Source organism: Gasterosteus aculeatus, chromosome 11, assembly GCF_964276395.1.
Source record: "Gasterosteus aculeatus chromosome 11, fGasAcu3.hap1.1, whole genome shotgun sequence".
Lineage (NCBI taxonomy): Eukaryota > Metazoa > Chordata > Actinopteri > Perciformes > Gasterosteidae > Gasterosteus > Gasterosteus aculeatus.
The window spans coordinates 2,376,396-2,396,319 of NC_135699.1; the positions used below are offsets into that span (position 1 = coordinate 2,376,396).

The 19,924-nt window shown below is 45.6% G+C and overlaps 1 protein-coding gene across 5 annotated transcripts in view; it reads left to right on the plus strand.

Moving 5' to 3' along the window:
- Positions 1-13,729: 13,729 nt before the first annotated feature.
- LOC120827228 (voltage-gated potassium channel KCNC1) overlaps positions 13,730-19,924 on the plus strand; it is a 78,891-nt gene continuing 72,696 nt past the window's right edge. For all 5 annotated transcript variants that reach the window (XM_040189940.2, XM_040189937.2, XM_040189938.2 and 2 more), the window contains exon 1: positions 13,730-14,418. In XM_040189940.2, the coding sequence (XP_040045874.1) occupies positions 13,876-14,418 (543 nt within the window). In that variant the 5' untranslated portion in view covers positions 13,730-13,875. The remainder of the gene's footprint in view (positions 14,419-19,924) is intronic.

The window sequence follows — 19,924 nt, forward strand, 5'->3', positions numbered from 1 at the left end:
CCCTGCAGGGTTCACACACCAAACCCGGACAATTCCTGAAGGTAACCCCGCCATTCGGCGGTTACTGTAATTGCATTACTGAAAAGTAAAAAGTCATCACTGCAAGGTCACTAGGAGCATCCTGATGTGTTGTCTTCCTACCAGCTCTATCACAAAGTGCCCCCAGCAAGAGCAGCCTAAAGCCGTAGGGTTGTGGCATAAATCATTTTGTGTCTTCTTATAATCTTTAAGTGTGATAACAATTCTTAATATGATTTATTATTTCAATGTTCGTATATTCGAATATACGAATAAAACTTGTTTCAGTCAACGCCTTAATATTTAGCCTGCCGTTGCCTAAAAACTCAAATGACCTCACCTCTTAATGTTTAATTTCTTCCTCTCTTACTCACGCGGAATAAATAACCAGACGCATATTCTGAACCCACTTCTTGTATTGCAATTTTGGGAAACAAGATGAGGAGGAGAGCAGAGAAGGGAACAGGGATGTAAGAGGGGGCACACGGATGGACAGCTTGAGGTGGTGGAGAAGACTGAGTGTGGAGGGGCTGAAGGGGAGGGAGGGGGGCACTGCAGTATTTTTGTCGTCCTGCAGTTCTCCCTGTCGGCCCTTAGATGTCCTCGTGCACCACCCTGCAGTAAAACAGAGCCAAGAAGAGATACAGAAACTGCACTGCACAGGAGGGTGTGTGTGTGCGCACAGTAGAGGGCATCAGAGACATCCAGGTACAGACTCTCTCTCTTTCTGTAGCAACAATGCAGTTGTGTGCCCTTGATCTTTTCTCCATCACTGATGTCAGAGGACACTCTGTAAAAGGAAAAGCTCGACATCAAAGGAAATTCACTTCCCTTCACTCAGAGTCTCATGTGTGTGTGTGCAATGCAGAGTAAGAGTCAGGACGTTGTTAGCTTAGCATGAATTCTTACTGTTGCTCTACCTAGCAAGCTTTAGGTTCACACACACACACACACACACAGCACATATGCATAGGTCTATGCGAAAATTAAAAAGTTGATATATGGACTTGACAAGAGGGGAATGAAATGAATGCTGATATGCATGCAGCATGTGACCTAAATGTCCGCTGAAGAGAAACAAATTGGCAGCAGCAAAAAATATCTTCAAACTGTCAATCTCCATCAACCAACTGTTAATGTTGACATGTTTAACGCTTTAATGTTGCATCTGCCACGTGGGGCTCATCTGTATTCATTCATATTTATTTGGTATATATTATTTTGAGTACCTAACTGATTTGGAAAGACAATGAAGTTAACATTACATGCGCAGTTAATAACCTGCAACGTTCTTTACGCTCCCGTGTTATACGTTATATGCATAGGTGGGCGTCTGTCTGTCAGAAGGAGGAAACCGTCACAAGCATCCCGCACATTCTTGGTCATTACCATACTGGAGTCAGCCTGGGTTGCTTTGGAATGAAATAAAGTGCGCCCGTTAGTAAGCAAGGATCGCTAATTAGCATTAGCATTAGTTTCGGTCATCTCCCGCGGTAGACCGCGGGTGCGTGATGTAACATCATTTTTTAATTGATGGCACACATCGATAGATTTCATTCCGTTGTCAAGCAAATAATAGCAAACTTTAGGATTCCTAAATGCAAATTAGGCTGATTTTTTTATCAACTGGTTATGGGCGATTAAACTTGGCTGCATTTGCAATTGTTTTCACTATGCCAGCCGGAGCCTGCATACTTGTGGCATACGTCACATTAATGAGTTGCATTATTTGACTCCAGAGTCTCTGATTTGTTTCAGTCAGGTTCCTCGACCACTTGACAGAATTTCCTGCTAGCAGAGACAACCTGCTAAAGTAACCAAACCAAACCAAGCACAGCATACCATTAACAATGTGACGGCATGTAGTACCAAGGGTGCGTGGATAACCGCAGGGTTAGTGGTTCGAACCTTCGCTGCTACACGTCCCGTCAAAATGTCCTTGAGCAAGACATGTAATCCCTAACTGCGCCTCTACGGTAGCACACTGCTGCCCCCAAAAATATTCTGTTGTTTGTTTGTCCTATGCAATGCGTCTTTGGGTATTTATAAAAGCGCTGTATACAATTAAATTATTATAATAATAATAATTTTATATAATAATAATATTACTGTGTGGGATGGGTTGAATGCAGAGAATTCGGAATTTGGAACACGGAAATTATTAATAAAGGACTCCTCTAACACAGTGGACTATTCGCACCGCGAGGACACACGGCTAAGCCAATGAACATGTTTTGTTTTCATGTTACTCAGAGCTTAATTGCTCCCCTGTTTATAGTCGAGGTGAGTAATAGTCTAAAGACTGAAGTGCTTACATGAAACCCAACACTCCCCTCTTCTAACTCGCCACAAAGACGTGGGGCTGCTGTGGCTTAGCGGCTGCAGCGGGTTGTCCTTTATCTACAAGTGCGGTGATTCGATCCACTGACCTCACTGTCTGCATGTTAACGTATCCTTGGGGGAGAAACAGAAACCAAAGTCAATGTCCTGCTCATCAAAACACTGAGGATGTTTTAAATGCGGATGTTAAATGGTGTGTATGTACATACCAATTGTGACAAAGTTTTAAATGGTGTATGGGCTTTAAAATGATGAATATACACACACACACACACACACACTGAGCAGTATCTCACAACTGCTCCCTCCATCACACACTCGTTTTGACTGAACACACGGCCGAGGTGCAGGCTGTCATCCATTATAGGGCCAACCATGTAATCATACATTGTCCGCCCAATTGGATTTTAGATATCCAAATGGATAGTTACTACTAAACAGACTTTTCTATTGTGAGAATAACAAAGACATAAAATGCATTTCTATAAAAGTAGCTGCTATTCCTAAAAATTCCACTGGGGGTTGCACTCTGAGTGAGCGCATGCGATAAACCAGGAGGATCAGGTCGTTCACCAACGCAGTGCCGGTAGATCACCTGCCACCTTTTTGACCACGGCCTTACTCCGGGCAGCAGTGCCCGCTTGAAAATAGTCATCCATTCACACCCATTCATACACTGATGGTAGGGTCTGCAGTGCAACATGTCACCCATCCATTCTATTAACCCCCGACCAATATAAATATGGGTAGTGCTACCAAACTCCATGCCAGGAGAAAAGGGGTGGTGGCTGGTGGCAAAGAGTTGAAACAAAATAAACTTTTTGGAGAAATACAACCTCCTTTGTCAGACTCTGTTGGCTAATCATGGAATTGGAAATGAAGAGCTGTTTTGAGACATTGTGACCGACCACAACGAACGCCCGATTTGGTTTGAATATAACCAGTCAACTGAAAACAGTACATCACCAGGACAAAACTGTCCTCCGTAGGGGACCTGTACACCCAGCAGTGCAGGTAGAAGAACAATATAAGAACCCAACCACCAACTGTTCTACTTGCAGCCATCGGGCAGACAGTACCACTGGTGTCTGGTGCCACACCACTGGGCTCAGGTACAGCTTTACCCTACAGGCCATATGACTAGTCAACTCTTGAGCTCTATATTTCATCACTTTGACCTTGCACTACTAAGTACCCTGTTAGTTTTAAAGCACAAAGGTACCTGGTTAATGTCGCAACATAATCGATGGCAGTCAGAAAAGATGCACATTTTGTAAGAATTTATTTTCCCACGTATGTTTTTTTCCAAATACGTGGCAATAATATGTCAGTTCTTTCTATCTGCTGATCGTTTCCACCTGTGTCCATTCACCTGCACCTCCCTAGTGTATTTAAGCTGTGTGGCTCTTGTGTCACTTCATTGTCCATCGTCCTGGATAGCTCTAGTTTCTGCCAGCGGTTTTTGCCCCTTGGCCATTTTGTGTTGGAGTTTGACTATTAAAGTCTTTTGTTTTCGAGAAGCGTCTGCATTTGAGTCCTGCCTTTCCACCAACCTTGACAGCTGTAACCCCACCCACAAGATTGCCCCGTTGCTAACAAAACAATTAACCCTGTAATCACACAAAAATAACCAAATAATAAACCAAAACACGCAACCAACAAATATACAAACATATACAAAATGTTTTCCCCCCACCCAAATCACATTTGTAGAGAGAAAAACCCATATTAGTAATTAACACAAAAATATCCCTGCAATAATGGTTTCCACCACCAATCCCCCGCAAAAAACCTCTATTTCCACCTAGTGGAACATCTCGGCTTCCCCATGGAAACCAAGTTGAACCGGGGTTCGGGACGGGTTAATTGCGTGTAGTGTTGAAATGACAAAGTTTTAACTAAATAAATGAGAAGTTTGACAGCCATTGTGAATATTTTCAATAATTGATACCAGAAGACGTTAATACAGATGGGCGATGAAAATGACAACGTATAGTTTGCGTAATATATGCTGGGAGTCATGCAAACATTTGCTACTTAATGCCGGTAGGCCTTTCCCTGCACCGTAAACAACATTGCATGTTAGCACGTCACAGCTCAGTCCTTGAACAACAACAACACGGCGGCCCGGGAGACCGGAGACCAAAAAGTGCCGAAAATACAACAAGCCGCTCCGCTCCATGGGCTGCTAAGGGGGGCTACCGGGGCAGAGAGTGGACTGGACCCCCGAGTGTGAGTGCCTTTAGGGTCCTAAAGCAGGCCCACCTGGAGGCCCCTATACTGGCGTACGCTGATTTCATGCTTCCCTTCCCTATACACAGATGCCAGTCTGCAGGGACAAGTCCAAGAAGGAAGAGAACAGGTGATTGCCTATGCCAGCCGGAGCCTGCATGACGCCAAACAAAATGATCAGAATTACAGCGGTTTTCAATTTGGCAAAACTGCCCACTTAAGTGCTAAAACTGTTAGCACTTAAGTGGGCAGTAACGGAAAAATTGAAGGATTATCTGTGGGGGGCTACCGACCATCGGCCCCTGCTCCACCTTCGTACTGCTAGGCTGGGAGCATTGGAACAAAGGTGGGTCGCGCAGCTCACTAATTTCAATTTCTCTTTGTGCCACAAGCTTGGTGTAGAGCATCAGAATGCCGACGCCCAGTCCAGACTTCCGGGCAGCACAGCGGCAAAACTCAGAGGCACCTGGGCTGGAGCTGGAGGAGCCGACATGGAGGGAGAAGCAGCGGGCAGACCCAGAATTGGTAGTAGTAGTGGCTGCAGTCTGACCCAAGACCCACTTAGGTAGAGTATCAGCCCCTGGAGACATCAGGTAGAGGGGTATGGGGGAATTTAAACATTTAGAGGTGAGGGAAGGTGTTTTAATGTGGCGAGACCCCTCAGGAAAAGGGACAGGGGCGGTCATTGTGGTGCCTGCAGAGGAGAGGTGGTTAGTTTGGACCAGGTACCATGAGTCCCTGGCGCACGCTAAGGGTCGACGGTTAATGAGGGCCCTACGCGACCGATTCTTCTGGAAATCTATGATCCGGGATAACCAAGACTGGGCCAAGGAGTGCCCCTTGTGCTTGATCAGCAGTGGCCATCCCAAGGCAATAACTTCTATCGAGTCCAGTTACCCGTGGGAAGTGCTGGCTCTGGATTATTTGTCCAGAGCCAGCACGCCCCAGGGATAGATACCATTTTAGTGATGGTTGACTTGTTTTCAAGGTTTGCCTTTGCAGTACCAACCAAAGATCAGACAACCGCCACAACTGCACGGACCTTATGGGCCCATGTGTTTCAGCCCTTCGGGTGCCCAGAGAGTGTTCTGACCACCCAGGGGAGGGACTTTGAGGCGGGACTGACGCAGCATTTGTGTGCACTGTACGGCTGCCGGAAGATACGGACAACGCTCTATCGGCTGCAGGGAAACGGCGCCTGTGAGCGAATGAACCAAACCGTACTTAAGCTCCTAAACGCCCTCGGCCCAACCATACAGGACCGCTGGGACGAGCATTAGTTAGTTCATGCCTACAATAACACGCCCCATAGCAGCACTGGGCTGGCACCGTTCTATCTCTTATTCGGGCGACATGCCATGCTGCCAGTGGACCAGGAGTGGGGTGTATGTCGGCCCCAGGACACTGGTACACCATTGGAGTGGTTGATACGACATTGTAACCGGCTGAAAAACGCTTACAGACAGCAGCAGGACCAGAACCGGCGCAACCGTGGAGCCAAAGCAACGTCTCTGCTACTGGGGGAGCGTGTCCTCATCCGGAACTTCCGCGGGTGTGCAAGGGGTAAGCTAGGGCCCCATTGGGACCCCCAGCCTTTTGTTGTCCTCATAAAGCCTTCACCTTTCCAGCCTATGTGGTTAGACCTGAAAGAAGAGATGGGCCAACCCGCACCATTCATCACAACCATGTACATGTACAACCGATCGAGTGGGAGGCGGAGGAAGGGGCTCACGAAGATTCGGGTAAGGTGGCGGGTGGTCATGGTAATGAGGTTAGTCACCATGGGGTGGGCTGGTGGCCTTTTGAGTTTTCCAGGGAGACCGATTGGCCCAGAGGAAGCTAGGAACGGGGGGGAGGCCAGAATGGAAGGCCAGGATGAGGTGGACCCTGAACAGATGGTGCCCAGGTTGGGAGGTCAGGTGGAGGGACCACATAGGTCCCAGGGGGCCAACTTGGCAGGACGACCACAGGTAAAGCAGGGGGGGGTCACGTACGGGGTGTGGTAACCATTGTAAATGTAATTGGCGGGTGTGCAATGGGTAAATGTAAAAGAACGGGAAAGGACTGGAGATAATTGACCCCGAGTTGGACAGCTGTGATCCGAAAGGATGGGACTGATTGCGGGACTGTGATTGGCCAAGGCAAGAAAGTAGAAGAAGCCGGGAGGAACGCAACAACAGGAACGACAACAACACGGCGGCCCGGGAGAACGGAGACCAGGAAGTGCCGACGATTCTCCGAGCATGTTTACAGGCCCTGGAAAGGGCCGTAACTATACGGAACCTGAAGCACGAGATTGGCGCAGTATGAGGCCAATGCGATTTTGAAGAAATGTCTCTTCCTCGTCAGGTTTGGTAGACCGGAGCTGGCGAAGGGCGTGCGGTATTCCGGACACGCCGACGACGCAGCACAAGACAACATCCGCGGGGGGGTATGCGACTGCACCGGGATCTGCAAGTGGTCGTGGCCAGACTACTGGGGGGACCGGAGCGCGAGATAGTGATAATCCTTACATATTTTCTCGGTCGGCGAGAGCGACTGACGGACATTTCTTTCCTTCTTTTTACCGGAGACATTGACAGGTAAGGGGACGCGCAATAGGGCGGTCCCTCCTCTAATTGCATGCCTCTTGTCACAACGGTGGAACCGTGTGCTGTGCTCTGCGTGTACGCTATGGACATTACATGAATTGCTGCGCTATCGATGGGGTTGGGCAATAGCTATGTTATTTATCGTGCCATGAACTGCCGTGCCATTTATTAGTTTTTGAATTGTCGTGCAGACTATTGTACTATGAATTACTGTGCATTTAAGGTGCTATAGAGCTGACGTGTTGTGCAGTTCGGGGTGCTGTGTTGTTGGGGTGGTCATAGTAGCCTGGCTACCGTCATGGTCATGTATGTGAGAGGGTACGGGCCAAAACAATAAGGCCTCCTGCCCAGAAGTCAATGCTCCTTTTTAAATAAAAATTATTATAATCAACGTATTTTTCCAAATCCTTCAGTCTGGTGATTGTGCTCCCCGGAGATCTAAACTAAAAGGGCCAAGTTAGAAGCCCTACACGACAGATACTTGGTTTAGTACAAACTTAGTTCACAGGTATTTAGTTTTATAAAACAAAAGTACTTACGGTAGTGCTAAAAGAAAAAAATCTGCTAAGAAAAGCCTTTTTAAAGAAAAGATTTTCGTATGATTAAAATATGTATGTTTGTTATTTGAAATAAGTACACTTGTTTGATAACACTAAGGTAAAATAAGTAAATAAAGACTTTATTTCACACAGGCCACTGTAACCTGGGTGAGTGCAAACTCAAATTCCTGCCCGATATATTCATTGTCACTGACAAAGTTAATTGGAGCCTTCAATAGTGTCACTGGAGCTGGTTGAACGGGGACTCAAAAGAGGTCTTGCAAAGGACATCTCCAGTCTCTGATTTGATGCAATGTCAAAAGAAACACTGATGTCTCCAGGTTGACTTTGCTTTATCCTAGCCTACCATGCTATGTGTTCACTCTCATATTGGGAAGAGCTTTGTAGCTCCTTAGTCAGCATCTTAACTTAATTAACTGAGTGGGTATAGGGGTGTGTGCGTTTGCATGTGCTAATGGCTTGTCAATCTAGTTTTTTTGCAAAGGTTTGTGTTTGAAAAAGTGGTTGTGTGTGTGTGTGTGTGTGGATGAGCGGCATGTGTTTGTGGAGTGAGTACATCTGTCCATCATTAATTTTTAGTTCCAAAATAAAAAAAGAGGCGCAACAGTCTGAGAGGACGTGTGTACCACTGGGGAGAGTGACAGAAAAAAATTACATTCTGCAAAATGTGATTGTTAAATATGTATTAATTATATTAATTTAAAAAGTTTGAATTGCTCCCAAAGTGGAGAAATATATATATTCAACTAGTTTTAGTGTCAAGCCACAAGTTAAAAAGATTATGTTGTTGTTGAAATTGACCATCCTACGTGTAGTCGAAACTTACCTGAAACATTATTTTATGTGTCAAAAAAATCAGAAATATATTAATATAATGTTACATATTCTGACCAATAAGATTATAAGGATCTTATTGGATTAGGTCAGATGTAAAAGCTTTCTTAAGCTTCACTTTAGGCGGATGGGGTTCTATGACCTTTTGTTATAATAACTTTAAAGCAGGAGTCTAGCTCCAATTGTTAGTACATAAAAAGTGATCTGCTGGTTTACCGTTGAGTCCTCCATGGGAAGACGTCCATGTCAACCTCGCTCGCCTCGTCAGCGGTTTTCTCCAGGATGCAGGAGGGAGAGAGAAGGTGGAGTCCGCGGTGTCCCAAAGACGATGATGGTGCACTTTAACACAGCAATTATAGAGTCCATCCTCCGCTCCTCCATCACCGTCTGGTACGCTGCAGCAACAGCCAAGGACAAAGGCAGGCTGCAGCGTGTCATCCGCTCTGCAGAGGGTTATCGGCTGCAATCTGCCGTCCCTCCAGAGCTCAAAAGATCGTAGCCGACCCCTCTCACCCTGGACAAAATTTTTTTGTGCCCCTTCCATCTGGCAGGAATGAACATGAAGTCCCTTTCAATGTTTGCTATATATTAAAAAGACATTAATTATACATCAATAAAGAATCATTTATTCGTACCTTTCATAGACTATTGCCAGTACCTCCCCTCGTGGCTGACAAGGTCCTATGTGGAAAGAAGTGGATTGTGCCACTTTGTGGCTCGATGGGAATTGTGAAATTTGCTTAGGAAGCTTCCGAACTGAGTGAAATTACCCAGTGTAAGTGGTGTCACGACCGGAAGTGTATATACAAAAGAAAAGAAAATCACTCTCAGCAGAGGGAAAAAAACCCTATACTAAACCTAAAAACAAAAAAAGGATCTAGAAAATAAACACTAGGCTGAAAAAGGAATGAACAGAAAGCGAGCCGGAACAGTACAAAAAATGTAGCAAGACTTGGCAATGGACATGGGTAAACACGGGTTCTCTTTAACATGGGACAAGACCAACTGGCACAGGACAAACGGAGACGCAAACAATATATACAGACAGAGTAAAGGCACAGGTGGAAACGATCAGGGGCAGGGCAGACAATCGGACTGGCACACAGGGGGAAGGACCAAGTTGCCTGAAAAGAAGCTTAATTTTCAAAATAAAACAGGAAATCACCAGACAACATAGACACTACACAACCTGATCAGCACCACTTCTTGGACATGACAAGTGGCCGCCATGATAGGAGTTGTTCGAATCATCGAATGCTAAGGAAAGGAGCTTCAATGCTTCCCTAGTTAGCTCTTTTAGCATAGGAACAACTAGACCATCATTTACAAAAGGAAAGGAGATAATAATGTATATTGAACCTTGTTAATAAAGTACTTCTTTGAACCCGGTTGTCAAATGAATCAGCACTATAACAACACATGGACGAAGGCAACTAAGATGCGCTTCTTTGTAGTCTTCGGAGAAATTGTAGTTTTGCCGCTGCAGACTGACGTCACTAACATGCGTCTCAGTAGTACATAGCTTAGTGAAAGTGGAGTCAGATTCCCTAAACACTGGAGTTGGCTTTTCCTAACTCCACATGAATTCTCTTAACCATCTTTCCTTGACCCTGTGATGTTTTCCACCAAGGCGAAGGAATAGTGATTAGGAATAGACGTTAGTAGGTATTTATTTAACAATTCAAATGTAGCATGTGTTTTTCCGGGGAGGCTGCCGATGGGGGCGCTGTCCATGGTGCTGAATATGGATTCTCTTCTGATCATATAGACGGCTGTCTATGTGATGTTATTATATGCAGATCTCTATCCGTTTTCCATCTATCTCTCAATCTATATATCTATTTTTGTCGATACACAACATTTTTCAAGACTGAAAGCCTACAAGAACATTGTGGCCTTGGTAAAATGTGAGTGCTTCAGTGACGTTGTAGTGGACTATATACAGTGGAACACAGTGCTGTGGACTGTTCTCAACAGACCAACACAGCACATTAGCTCTGCACTGCTGTGTGTGTGTGCTTGTGTGTGTGTGAGAGAGAGAGAGAGAGAGAGAGAGAGAGAGAAAGAGAGGGAAGCAGAAGAGATGATGAGGGGAGGTTGAGATGAAATGGAGAGAATACACCGTGTGAGAAAAAAAATAGAGGGAGAGAGAGAGAGAGAGAGAGAGAATTGGGAGAGCACTAATGATTTGACGGTCTGCAGTCTTTTCCCCCCATTTTGTGGAGCTCAGCAAATACTCGTTCTGCTTCTGGCCTCTCTCTCTCGCTCTTTCTCGCTGGTGGTGGAGGGAGAGAGAGAGAGAGAGTGTGGGGGGAATAGGCGGTGGGCATGCAACACTCTATCATACCCCTCATGCTCCACTCTAATCGAGCAGAGTGTTTTAGTAAATTGAAAGACGGTGTGGAGTAAGGTAGTGATGCAGCAGAGAGCGAGAAAGAGAGAGCGGGGAGAGAGGGAGGGAGATGAAGGAGGTATCGAGAGGACACAAGAGAGCTTTGATGAAGGAGACTCATTTCCATGCACGACACCAATCCAAATCTTGAATGAGTGTTGAGGTACTGGCACTCCTTTTCCGGATTCTTCTTTTGCATGGACGTTTCTTTGACTGCATATACAATACGTATGATGGATGGTTTTATCACCCACAACACAAAAAAATAAATAAAAATCCTGATACCAAAATTATTTCTATAATTTGAAACATGGAAAGAAACAGTTTTACAGAATGAGCAGCTTTAAGTACGTGTTAATGTTAATACGTCTTGACATTTACGGTAAAATGCAATCTGCACCAGTTCAAATAGCCTGTGTAGGGCTTCATAAATTCATCACTAAGTTCTAACCTAATGGTTTCACCAGTGAAGCTTCACAAACGTCTAAGAAAAGACTTTCGTGATGTGTAAATATGTTGCTTGGGTCTGGCCAATCAAATATGTGACCTTACCAGGAAGTCCCACTGGCATCCCAAACTAAGGTTTGAGTTGATTTGACTTCACTTATTGTAATTTAATACCAGTGGTCGTTTTGTGAAGTGTCCTTTCCAACATTTGCATTTTGTCCCAAAACCTCTATGTTTCCAGTCATGTATGCTGTAATGTCTCTTTAACTTATTCTATTAAACAGGTAAAGTTTTATCAGGCTAACGTTAGCTCCTTAAGTTGGTTCAGTTTGCTTTGCAACAGATATACCCAGCAGTTAGTGATGGCAGATGTTTAGTTACAACTCAGCTGTGTGTGAGAACTATTGGAGAAAGCCTAGTTGTGTAAATGAAGCTGTGTTTAGTCTGGTAAGTGTCCTTAAGTGCTGTCAATTGACTCAGGGTCTATTGGAGATGACAACCTCCAGTTTGATAGTGAGGGAGTGCGGAGTCTCAAAGTCACTCTTTATTGTTTTTGTTTGTCTGTAATAATCACAAACAATAACCTATCGCTAAGGTAATGTTTGCTGACAAATCAGTGATCATGCTTTAATGAAAAAATAGACCCGATTAAAGGAACAAAAATTGTTTATCCACTGAGTGGATTGGCAGGAGGCGATCGAGCCACGGAGAAACTCTGGCTGATCCTTTCTGGGCAAAAGTACATAATATTAAGTGGCAGAGGGTGAAATGCAGTGATATAAATGGATCCTTGACGGCATGCACTCTTGTAAGGCGCCGTGCATCCAGGGTCAGAAGACAGGATTGGGACCAAGCGTCATCCTCCGGGTACGGCTCAACCCTCTAAGCTAGTATGTTTTAGGAGCACTGTTGACATAGGTCGTTATCATGTGAGCAATGACTTATGAGACTGCCGCTGGAAAATACAACGTATGTGGCGAATGACAATAGACGGTATATGAGAAGTTGACATATTGTGATGCCACCCATTGCTTTGTGGATTGACGTTGTTCGTTATTTCCCCTCGCCTTGTTAGGTTACTGTTGTCCCATAATGTTTTTTTACCAAAAGTAAATACGTTACTATACTTGGAATCAGGAGGAGTGAAGTACAGACGCAGTAAACAGCTCTGATAGGGCATCAACCTGTGAATCCCAGTAGCCCCGCGCTTCAGCATATTCATGTTCACGGATTAATTGACTCTAAATGGACTATAATTCACTAAATGGACATCATGCTATATTGAATAAGATTTGAAATAATGTTTACAGAGATGATAAATCAACGAAGAAGTGGCTATTTTCTTCATACTGTCAGACTTCTTTCTCGAAGAAGGAGCCGGCCCCTGATGGTCACTAGAGAGACCTGACAGCAATTCATAGGACTAACGTGGCCGGGTCAACATTGGGGTTAGCTGAAAGTGCGGTACATCTACACGAGATGCTGAAGGACCCTCTGTATTTAACGAGCAGGGGGGAGGCCGGAGTGAATGTACACCAAGCAGTATCGGACACCGACACATTGTTTTTACATTATTACTTTTCTCAGTAACCAGCAGTTTTCCAGAAGCGAACATATCACAGTTGAGAGGAAAAATGCAATTTAGTGAGTTGGAACTGAATGACCAAGTAAACATGCCTCAGGTGCAGGTGTGACCAGGAGGGAGATGAAGAAATAGCCGCAGCTCAACTAAGCAGTAAGCACTGAAATCCGCTCACTCTTTCCTTTGAAACTGTCAGACACACAGTTGGCATATTCTGATTGCAACATGACAATCATGACAATGCTCAAAAGCAAACATGTCAGTGACAGTGTCAGTGTTTTTGTTATTTTCTGTATTTGAGGCCGTTACTGTAAAAAAAATAAAAAAAATAATTATAGTTTCTATCCTTTTCTCTGCATCCAGTTCACTAATTGTTACTTGTTTTCTGTTCAGTCCAAGGATGCAGAAGATCCACAATATGAATATATTTGCTTCGCAGTTGGACAATAACGTCAAATGATGCGGTAATATTAATTCAATCAGTCAGTCAATCTGTCAGATTCAGCGGGAAACTATTGATTCATAAAATCCGCGGCCCACATATTCTCTTTCGCTCTCTCTCTCACACACACACACACACACACACACACACACACACACACACACACACACACACACACACACACACACACACACACACACACACACACACACACACACACACACACACAGGTGCAGACTCCTCCTCTCCTCTCCTCTCCTCTCCTCTCCTCTCCTCTCCTCTCCTCTCCTCTCCTCCTCTCAGTTGGCCCTGTGACTCCTTGCCGGGACGGTATAACAGTAGTCTACCGAGCGAGGGACCAGGCGGTGGATGGGGACGGGCAGTAGCCGCAGCAGCAGCAGTCGGGCGCACCGACTGAAGCATGCTCCAGTGCAGTCATGACTTGCTCGGCGTCAGATAGCGAGAAGATCGTGATCAACTGCGGTGGTATCCGACACGAGACCTACCGGAGCACCCTGAAGACGCTACCGGGCACGCGCTTGTCTTGGCTCACCGAACCCGACGCCTACAGCAACTTCGACTACGATCCCAAGTGCGACGAGTTCTTCTTTGACCGCCACCCGGCTACCTTCGCCTTCATCCTCAACTACTACCGCACCGGTAAGCTCCACTGCCCCAACGATGTGTGCGGACCGCTCTTCGAGGAGGAGCTTGCCTTTTGGGGCATCGACGAGACGGACGTGGAGGCGTGTTGCTGGATGAACTACCGGCAGCACCGCGACGCCGAGGAAGCCCTGGACAGCTTCGAGCAACCCGAGCCGGACGCGCCGGATGACGACCCCGCGCTCACCGGCGGGGCGGACGGTGATCTGAAGCGGCTGTGCATGCAGGAGGACGGTCGGAGGACGACGTGGTGGGAAAACTGGCGACCCTTCATGTGGGCGCTGTTCGAGGACCCGTACTCCTCCAAATACGCGCGGGTGAGTAGCAGGACAAGTACCCCCCCCCCCCCCCCCCCCTCTCCCCCATTCGCATTTTCTCCTTCTTTCTTTTTCCTCTAATTGTGCAGCTGTTCGTTGTTTGGCACATGTCCACTGCGCATTGTTGCGCGTAAGACTACCCTCTAAAAGTGTTTTGTAGGAGGAGGAGGAGAAGGAGGAGGAGGAGGGGGAGGGGGTTGGGGGGGATGTCAAATTCACTGCAGTGTTTCTCCCTTCCTCTCTGTGTTTTCCCATCCCTTCTCCCCTCCACTGGTCTTTCTTTTTAATCTCTCCATCGCATTATCGCGTGAAGGTTTGACCACTGCCGATGCGTCAGTGCGCATCTGTTCAGCCATCTCTCTGTCCCTCTCTCCACTCAGTGTCTTTATGTCTTTGTTGGGTTAGAATACTGCCACGCCAGTTTTCTGCACTAACCGTACACATGTTTTACAATAATGTACTTAATCACAGACATCCAGGGGGGACTCCAAATGTTGGGTTGTTGGGTTGTGTCTTCCCTTTCTCATATATGTTAGATGAAACAAAACTAAAGCCTCTGCCTCACACTGGATCCAATAGCATGCTGGGTTGTTTGTGCGTGTGAGTGTGTTACTCTTTTCTCACAGTGCGCTGGCAGATTGCCAGAGATGTGTGTGTGTTCAAATTCATAATGGTGCAAACGCTGTTGCGCCATAAAACAGTTCTTGTCCTGCAGCATGCATCACTTTGTTTCTCTACTAGAACGACATGAACGCCGGCTTCTAGGTATTAAGAGTTAACATATGTAGAGCTGGTTTAAATCTGAGCGGCACTGGTTTACAGGACAGATGGTGAATCGTTTATAGCGACAAAAAATGGCCCAGGAGAAACGCAGGACATAATGTCCTATTCATGCAGTAAAGTGAAAGGTAAGGTCAGGGTAGTGTTTTGGCGTGCAGCTCATACTACTTTATTGCAATAGTCTAACGGTTAAAGGGTAGCCGATGGCTACACCTTTGGCTTCTCCCAGACTCTGGCTTCCAGTCCAAGGTGGAGGCTTTGGGTTGGTGCAGAGTTGGTGGAGTTGCAGTGTGTGACAACGCAGGGGGTCAGGGATGGAACACGGGTAGCGGAAGATGGAAACAGACTCTCAGGCTTCAGCCAAATCCAGGCTTCCATGTTGATGAACCAATTGCCAGCTGTTTCAGTACGGATACAGAGTACCAATAGCTTCCAGCGCTTGATTAATAAGCTGTGTGCGTGGAGGTGACAATGATAATTTGCTTTCTTACCCTTGTAAAACCAATACAACATGTGTGTGTATATATATATATATATATATATATATATATATATATATATATATATATATATAATATCAGTACGTAGACATATGTACGTAGACATCCGCACAGAGACAGCCTGTTGATGGCTTTCCCCCAACTTAATAATTATTTGTTGACTGACACTCATATGGTCGTAAACAGATCCCTATGACCCTATGAGGATTTTGCATCACACAAAAACACGACTTTAAATCTTAAATCTAAGTCATCATGAAAAAAACTCATTCACTAAAGAGATCCTGACTGAGGCTAAAACGAGTGTTAAGTCAACTCATCAACTAAGAGCGGACAGCACTGATATTGACTCTGGGAACTAAGCTGGAAACACATACACTGAGGTGTGCACATGACAATTGTACACACACACAATACCATTTGTCCACTACACAAGTACAAGAACCTGAGGTTAAGGTGAAGCATGTTTCAACCCGTTCTACCCTAAAACAATGCCCTACTTTCATGACTCTGCACTTTCGGCCTAATCCCTACATTCCGTGTCAGTGTAGGAAGTAGTTTGCTCTTTGGGCACCAAAGCAGAAAGTCAGCATGTGCGTGGATAACATGTTAAGTCTTTTTTTTTGTAATTTCACGGACTCCCTGTAGACAAACACGTGCCACATGAACTGCAACTACCGATTCTGCCGTTCATCTGTATGTACCACAGGTACGTGTGCACGGGAGAGCCACAACTGACTGATTCAAAAGTTCTTAGACAACGCAATTACTTGGGTGTGTCTTTGTTCACGTAAAAGACAGCTAAAAGACACACAGGGAGATGGGTGAGTCGCACCATGAGAAATGTTTCAGCCAGGAGGCTGCTGCTCTTTATGGTTGAAACATGGATTTTGTTGTGACTTAACTTCAGCACTTTAGTATCATCCCTTCCATGGTTATGTTGACTCAAGAGATGATCCATTCCTCAATCTAACCAAGTAGTTTGCATGAGTGTCCTGCGAAGAGAGAAGTTTATTCTGATGACAACTATCAAATATCTCATTCTGTAACACGCCAAAAGTAAACTCCAACAATAAAGCCTCAGAGTGGATGTGGAGGCATTTGGTTTCCGACCGTCGACATGGAGTAGAGAGGGTGCCCCGGGAACCGCAGTGTTGGTGGTTCGAACCCTGCCTGCTTCACGTCCCATTTCGAAGTGTCCCTGAACAAGACACCCAACCCCTAAACTGCTCCCCGGGCGCCCTTGGGGCAGCACACGACTCCCACTGTGTGGGATGGGTTAAAAATGTAAACCATGGGTTGAAAATGCAATGTAAGTCGCTTTGGATAATGCGTTAGCTAAATGACATGTAATGTAATGTAATGGTCAAAGTGGTCGTAGTACTGCGTGCTACTGCGTGTTACTGGTGTTGTCCATGCAGCAGTGGGGGTGGAGGAGGGGGTTGGAGTTAGTAGTCGGCAGTAGGTCTGTGGGGCATGTCAGCACATCACAAGGGGTGTAGGTCTTCAACATGGGTTGAGAACCACAGGTTTACATGCTTCAGCAAGAGGAGTGTGAACTTGCAGCATCACAGGAGGACAATGCGGCTGCATCTCTAGAAAGCCTTCTTTACATCTGACGGGTCAGAGAAGGGAAATAGCAGCAAAGGAAGCGATCGAAGGAACAAATGTAAAAAAAAAAAAATTGAATGCTGGTGACATGGGGGATGGTATAGTATGACAGCTGAGGTGACTTTGAAAGTGTTGCAGTCAATAGTTTTCAGTGCGAGTGCGGGGACATAAAGATGTGGGACAGGCAGGTAGGCTGAGGTCAGGCGGCCGGCTGGGTTTTTAGCTGTTGGGGAAAGAACGTTGAATGTCAGAAGAAAAAAAATGAATCACAGGTTTGATGATGACGCCGTTCATTATGAATACAGGCATCATCGGCAAGTTAGCGTGGTTTTCCCAGATATTCCTTTTTTTTCTACACCCCCCCAGCGCCTATACCGTTCCTCTTTCCCTCCGTCATCACTACGGATAGCTTGCGCTGCTTTATTACTGCGAGTTCAGAGCTGCTTCAGAGTGCTGGATTGCTTATTATCGCTATTCAGCCCTACCCCCCCCCCCCCCACACACACCTTCCTCCTCCTCTGGTTCTGTCCTGCTCTCAGCTTGTGCTATAGCGTAACACTGCAGTCCCCGTAGTAGCTGACTGTGCTCTAGTCTGCTGCAGAGAAGGAGGGAGAGAGACAGAGAGGGGAGGGGAGGGGGTGACTGGATGAGAGGATGTGCTGTGCGTGTTTGTCGAGAGGAATTCAGAGCAGGAAGCAGTAGAGGAAGATGGTGAAGAAGAAGATTAGGATGGGGGTCACTTTCTGTACAACCCCACTGATTTACCCTTTTTCTGCGGAGATGGGCACGCTGCGATTCTCGTATCCGTTTATTGATCGGGCTCTGCAAGCCTCATTCAGGTGAATGTCTCCGCTGAATGGTGCTGCTCTGTAAGCAAAACCTTGCCACACACACATTCCTCCCATCTATCCCCCTCTTGCTCCCTTTCCCTCTCTCTACGTTCATCCATCCACACAGCAGGGTGCAGTGGCAATTCACAGCCCCTCAAGGAGGGAAACAAAACTCCAACACAGTAGGAACACACACACACACACACACCTCCACTGGCTCTTCCACACTCACTCTGTCTCCCGCCACACGTGGCCAATTGCAGTCCAGCTAATGTCCTTTTGACTTTATTTTCAGGGGCTGAAGTTTGTTTTTGTTCATCATCATTATGCTGTCTGTCCTGGTGTAGTACTTAATCCTGCCGTTAGGCGGGCAGAAAGATAAGCCAACCCAGGTCCTTTCAGCACTTATAACACTGACGTATACCTGATGTGGCCAGTGGTAAGGTGTCCTTACCATAAAAAACAACACACAGCAGCTTCATCACGTTTCTTTCAAAAGATCAAAAAGATTTGTTGATTTCAGCGGTTCTGGATGCTGATAGGGACCATTGCTTCAGGCAACTAAAGCAACAATGACTAATATTCCTACATTAATATTGGAATGAATCCTACGAACATATTTCACAATTAAAATTGATTATAAACAGTTCAGTTCATCATGTACTGTAAAAACAAAGTAATCAGGGATCTCCAAAAGCTATATTTGCTCCCTTTTTTTCTTTTGTGCTGTTCCGATCTGTGACTGATACGTGATGAGTTTTCTGATCTCTTGCACCACTACTGCCCGTGCTGCAGTGACATTGAGTCGGTTGAAACCAAAGTTCCCCTTGCAGGAATTCAATGTCATCTCATTTGATTGGCCTATTGTTGTAAAATCCCCTGAATAGCGGGTTCAATCATTTGAAACTGATACAGACAATGCAACGTTCTGACCTCCATTTTGCTGTGACTGTAATATGTGCGGGGCTTGTGGTGAGGAAAGCCTTTTAGCTTTTTGTAGATCTTTTTTTGTTTGATTTGAGATGACCACAAAACGTTCAAATCAACCCTCTTTTCTAGTTAAAAGAACTGTTAAACTCACCATACACAACCTTATCTGCAACCAACAGCAGAAAGACTAAATTAGAAAGTAGTTGGTAAAATGAAGGTCCAGAGGTGCTAGTAACTTACAGATACTTTACGGCTGATCTACCGTTATTTAATGTACATAGTATTAGTGTTGCACAGTGTACCGATACTAGAAAGGTACTGCGGTACCCTTACGTTGAAAACAATATGGTTTTGACACTTTTTAGTACCGGTACTTTAAAAAAAGCACGCAATCAGAGCACACTCACTGTTCCACTCCGTGCCAGGCTGCCTGCACGCATTGACTGCAGGGCTGCGCAGCTCCCACACATGCAACAGGCAGCCGTCACTCACAGCGAATTATCAGGGGAGACGTGCCCTCATGTAGCAGACTGCTCACCCAGCCTAACACGAGTAGCCGTAGCCTAGCTTAGCTTGGGTGACCAGACGTAAAAGAGGACGTCTGCTTTGTCTTGTGTTGCACTTGCTTGATGTTTGACTGCGTTTGGAAAATTGTTGACTTGCTAGTTTGTCATGAACAAAGTAAGCGAACAGGTTTCGCTAAGTTTAGCTGCTAGCTAGACATCTCGTTAGCCGCTTTAGCAAGCTTGTTATAACACGCTCGGACATTGATACTAGTAAGTACTCTCGCGTCAGCTTCTTTGTAATGTTATTGTGAGTTATAGAGCTGCCAACTTTTCACAAAACCTTGCAGTT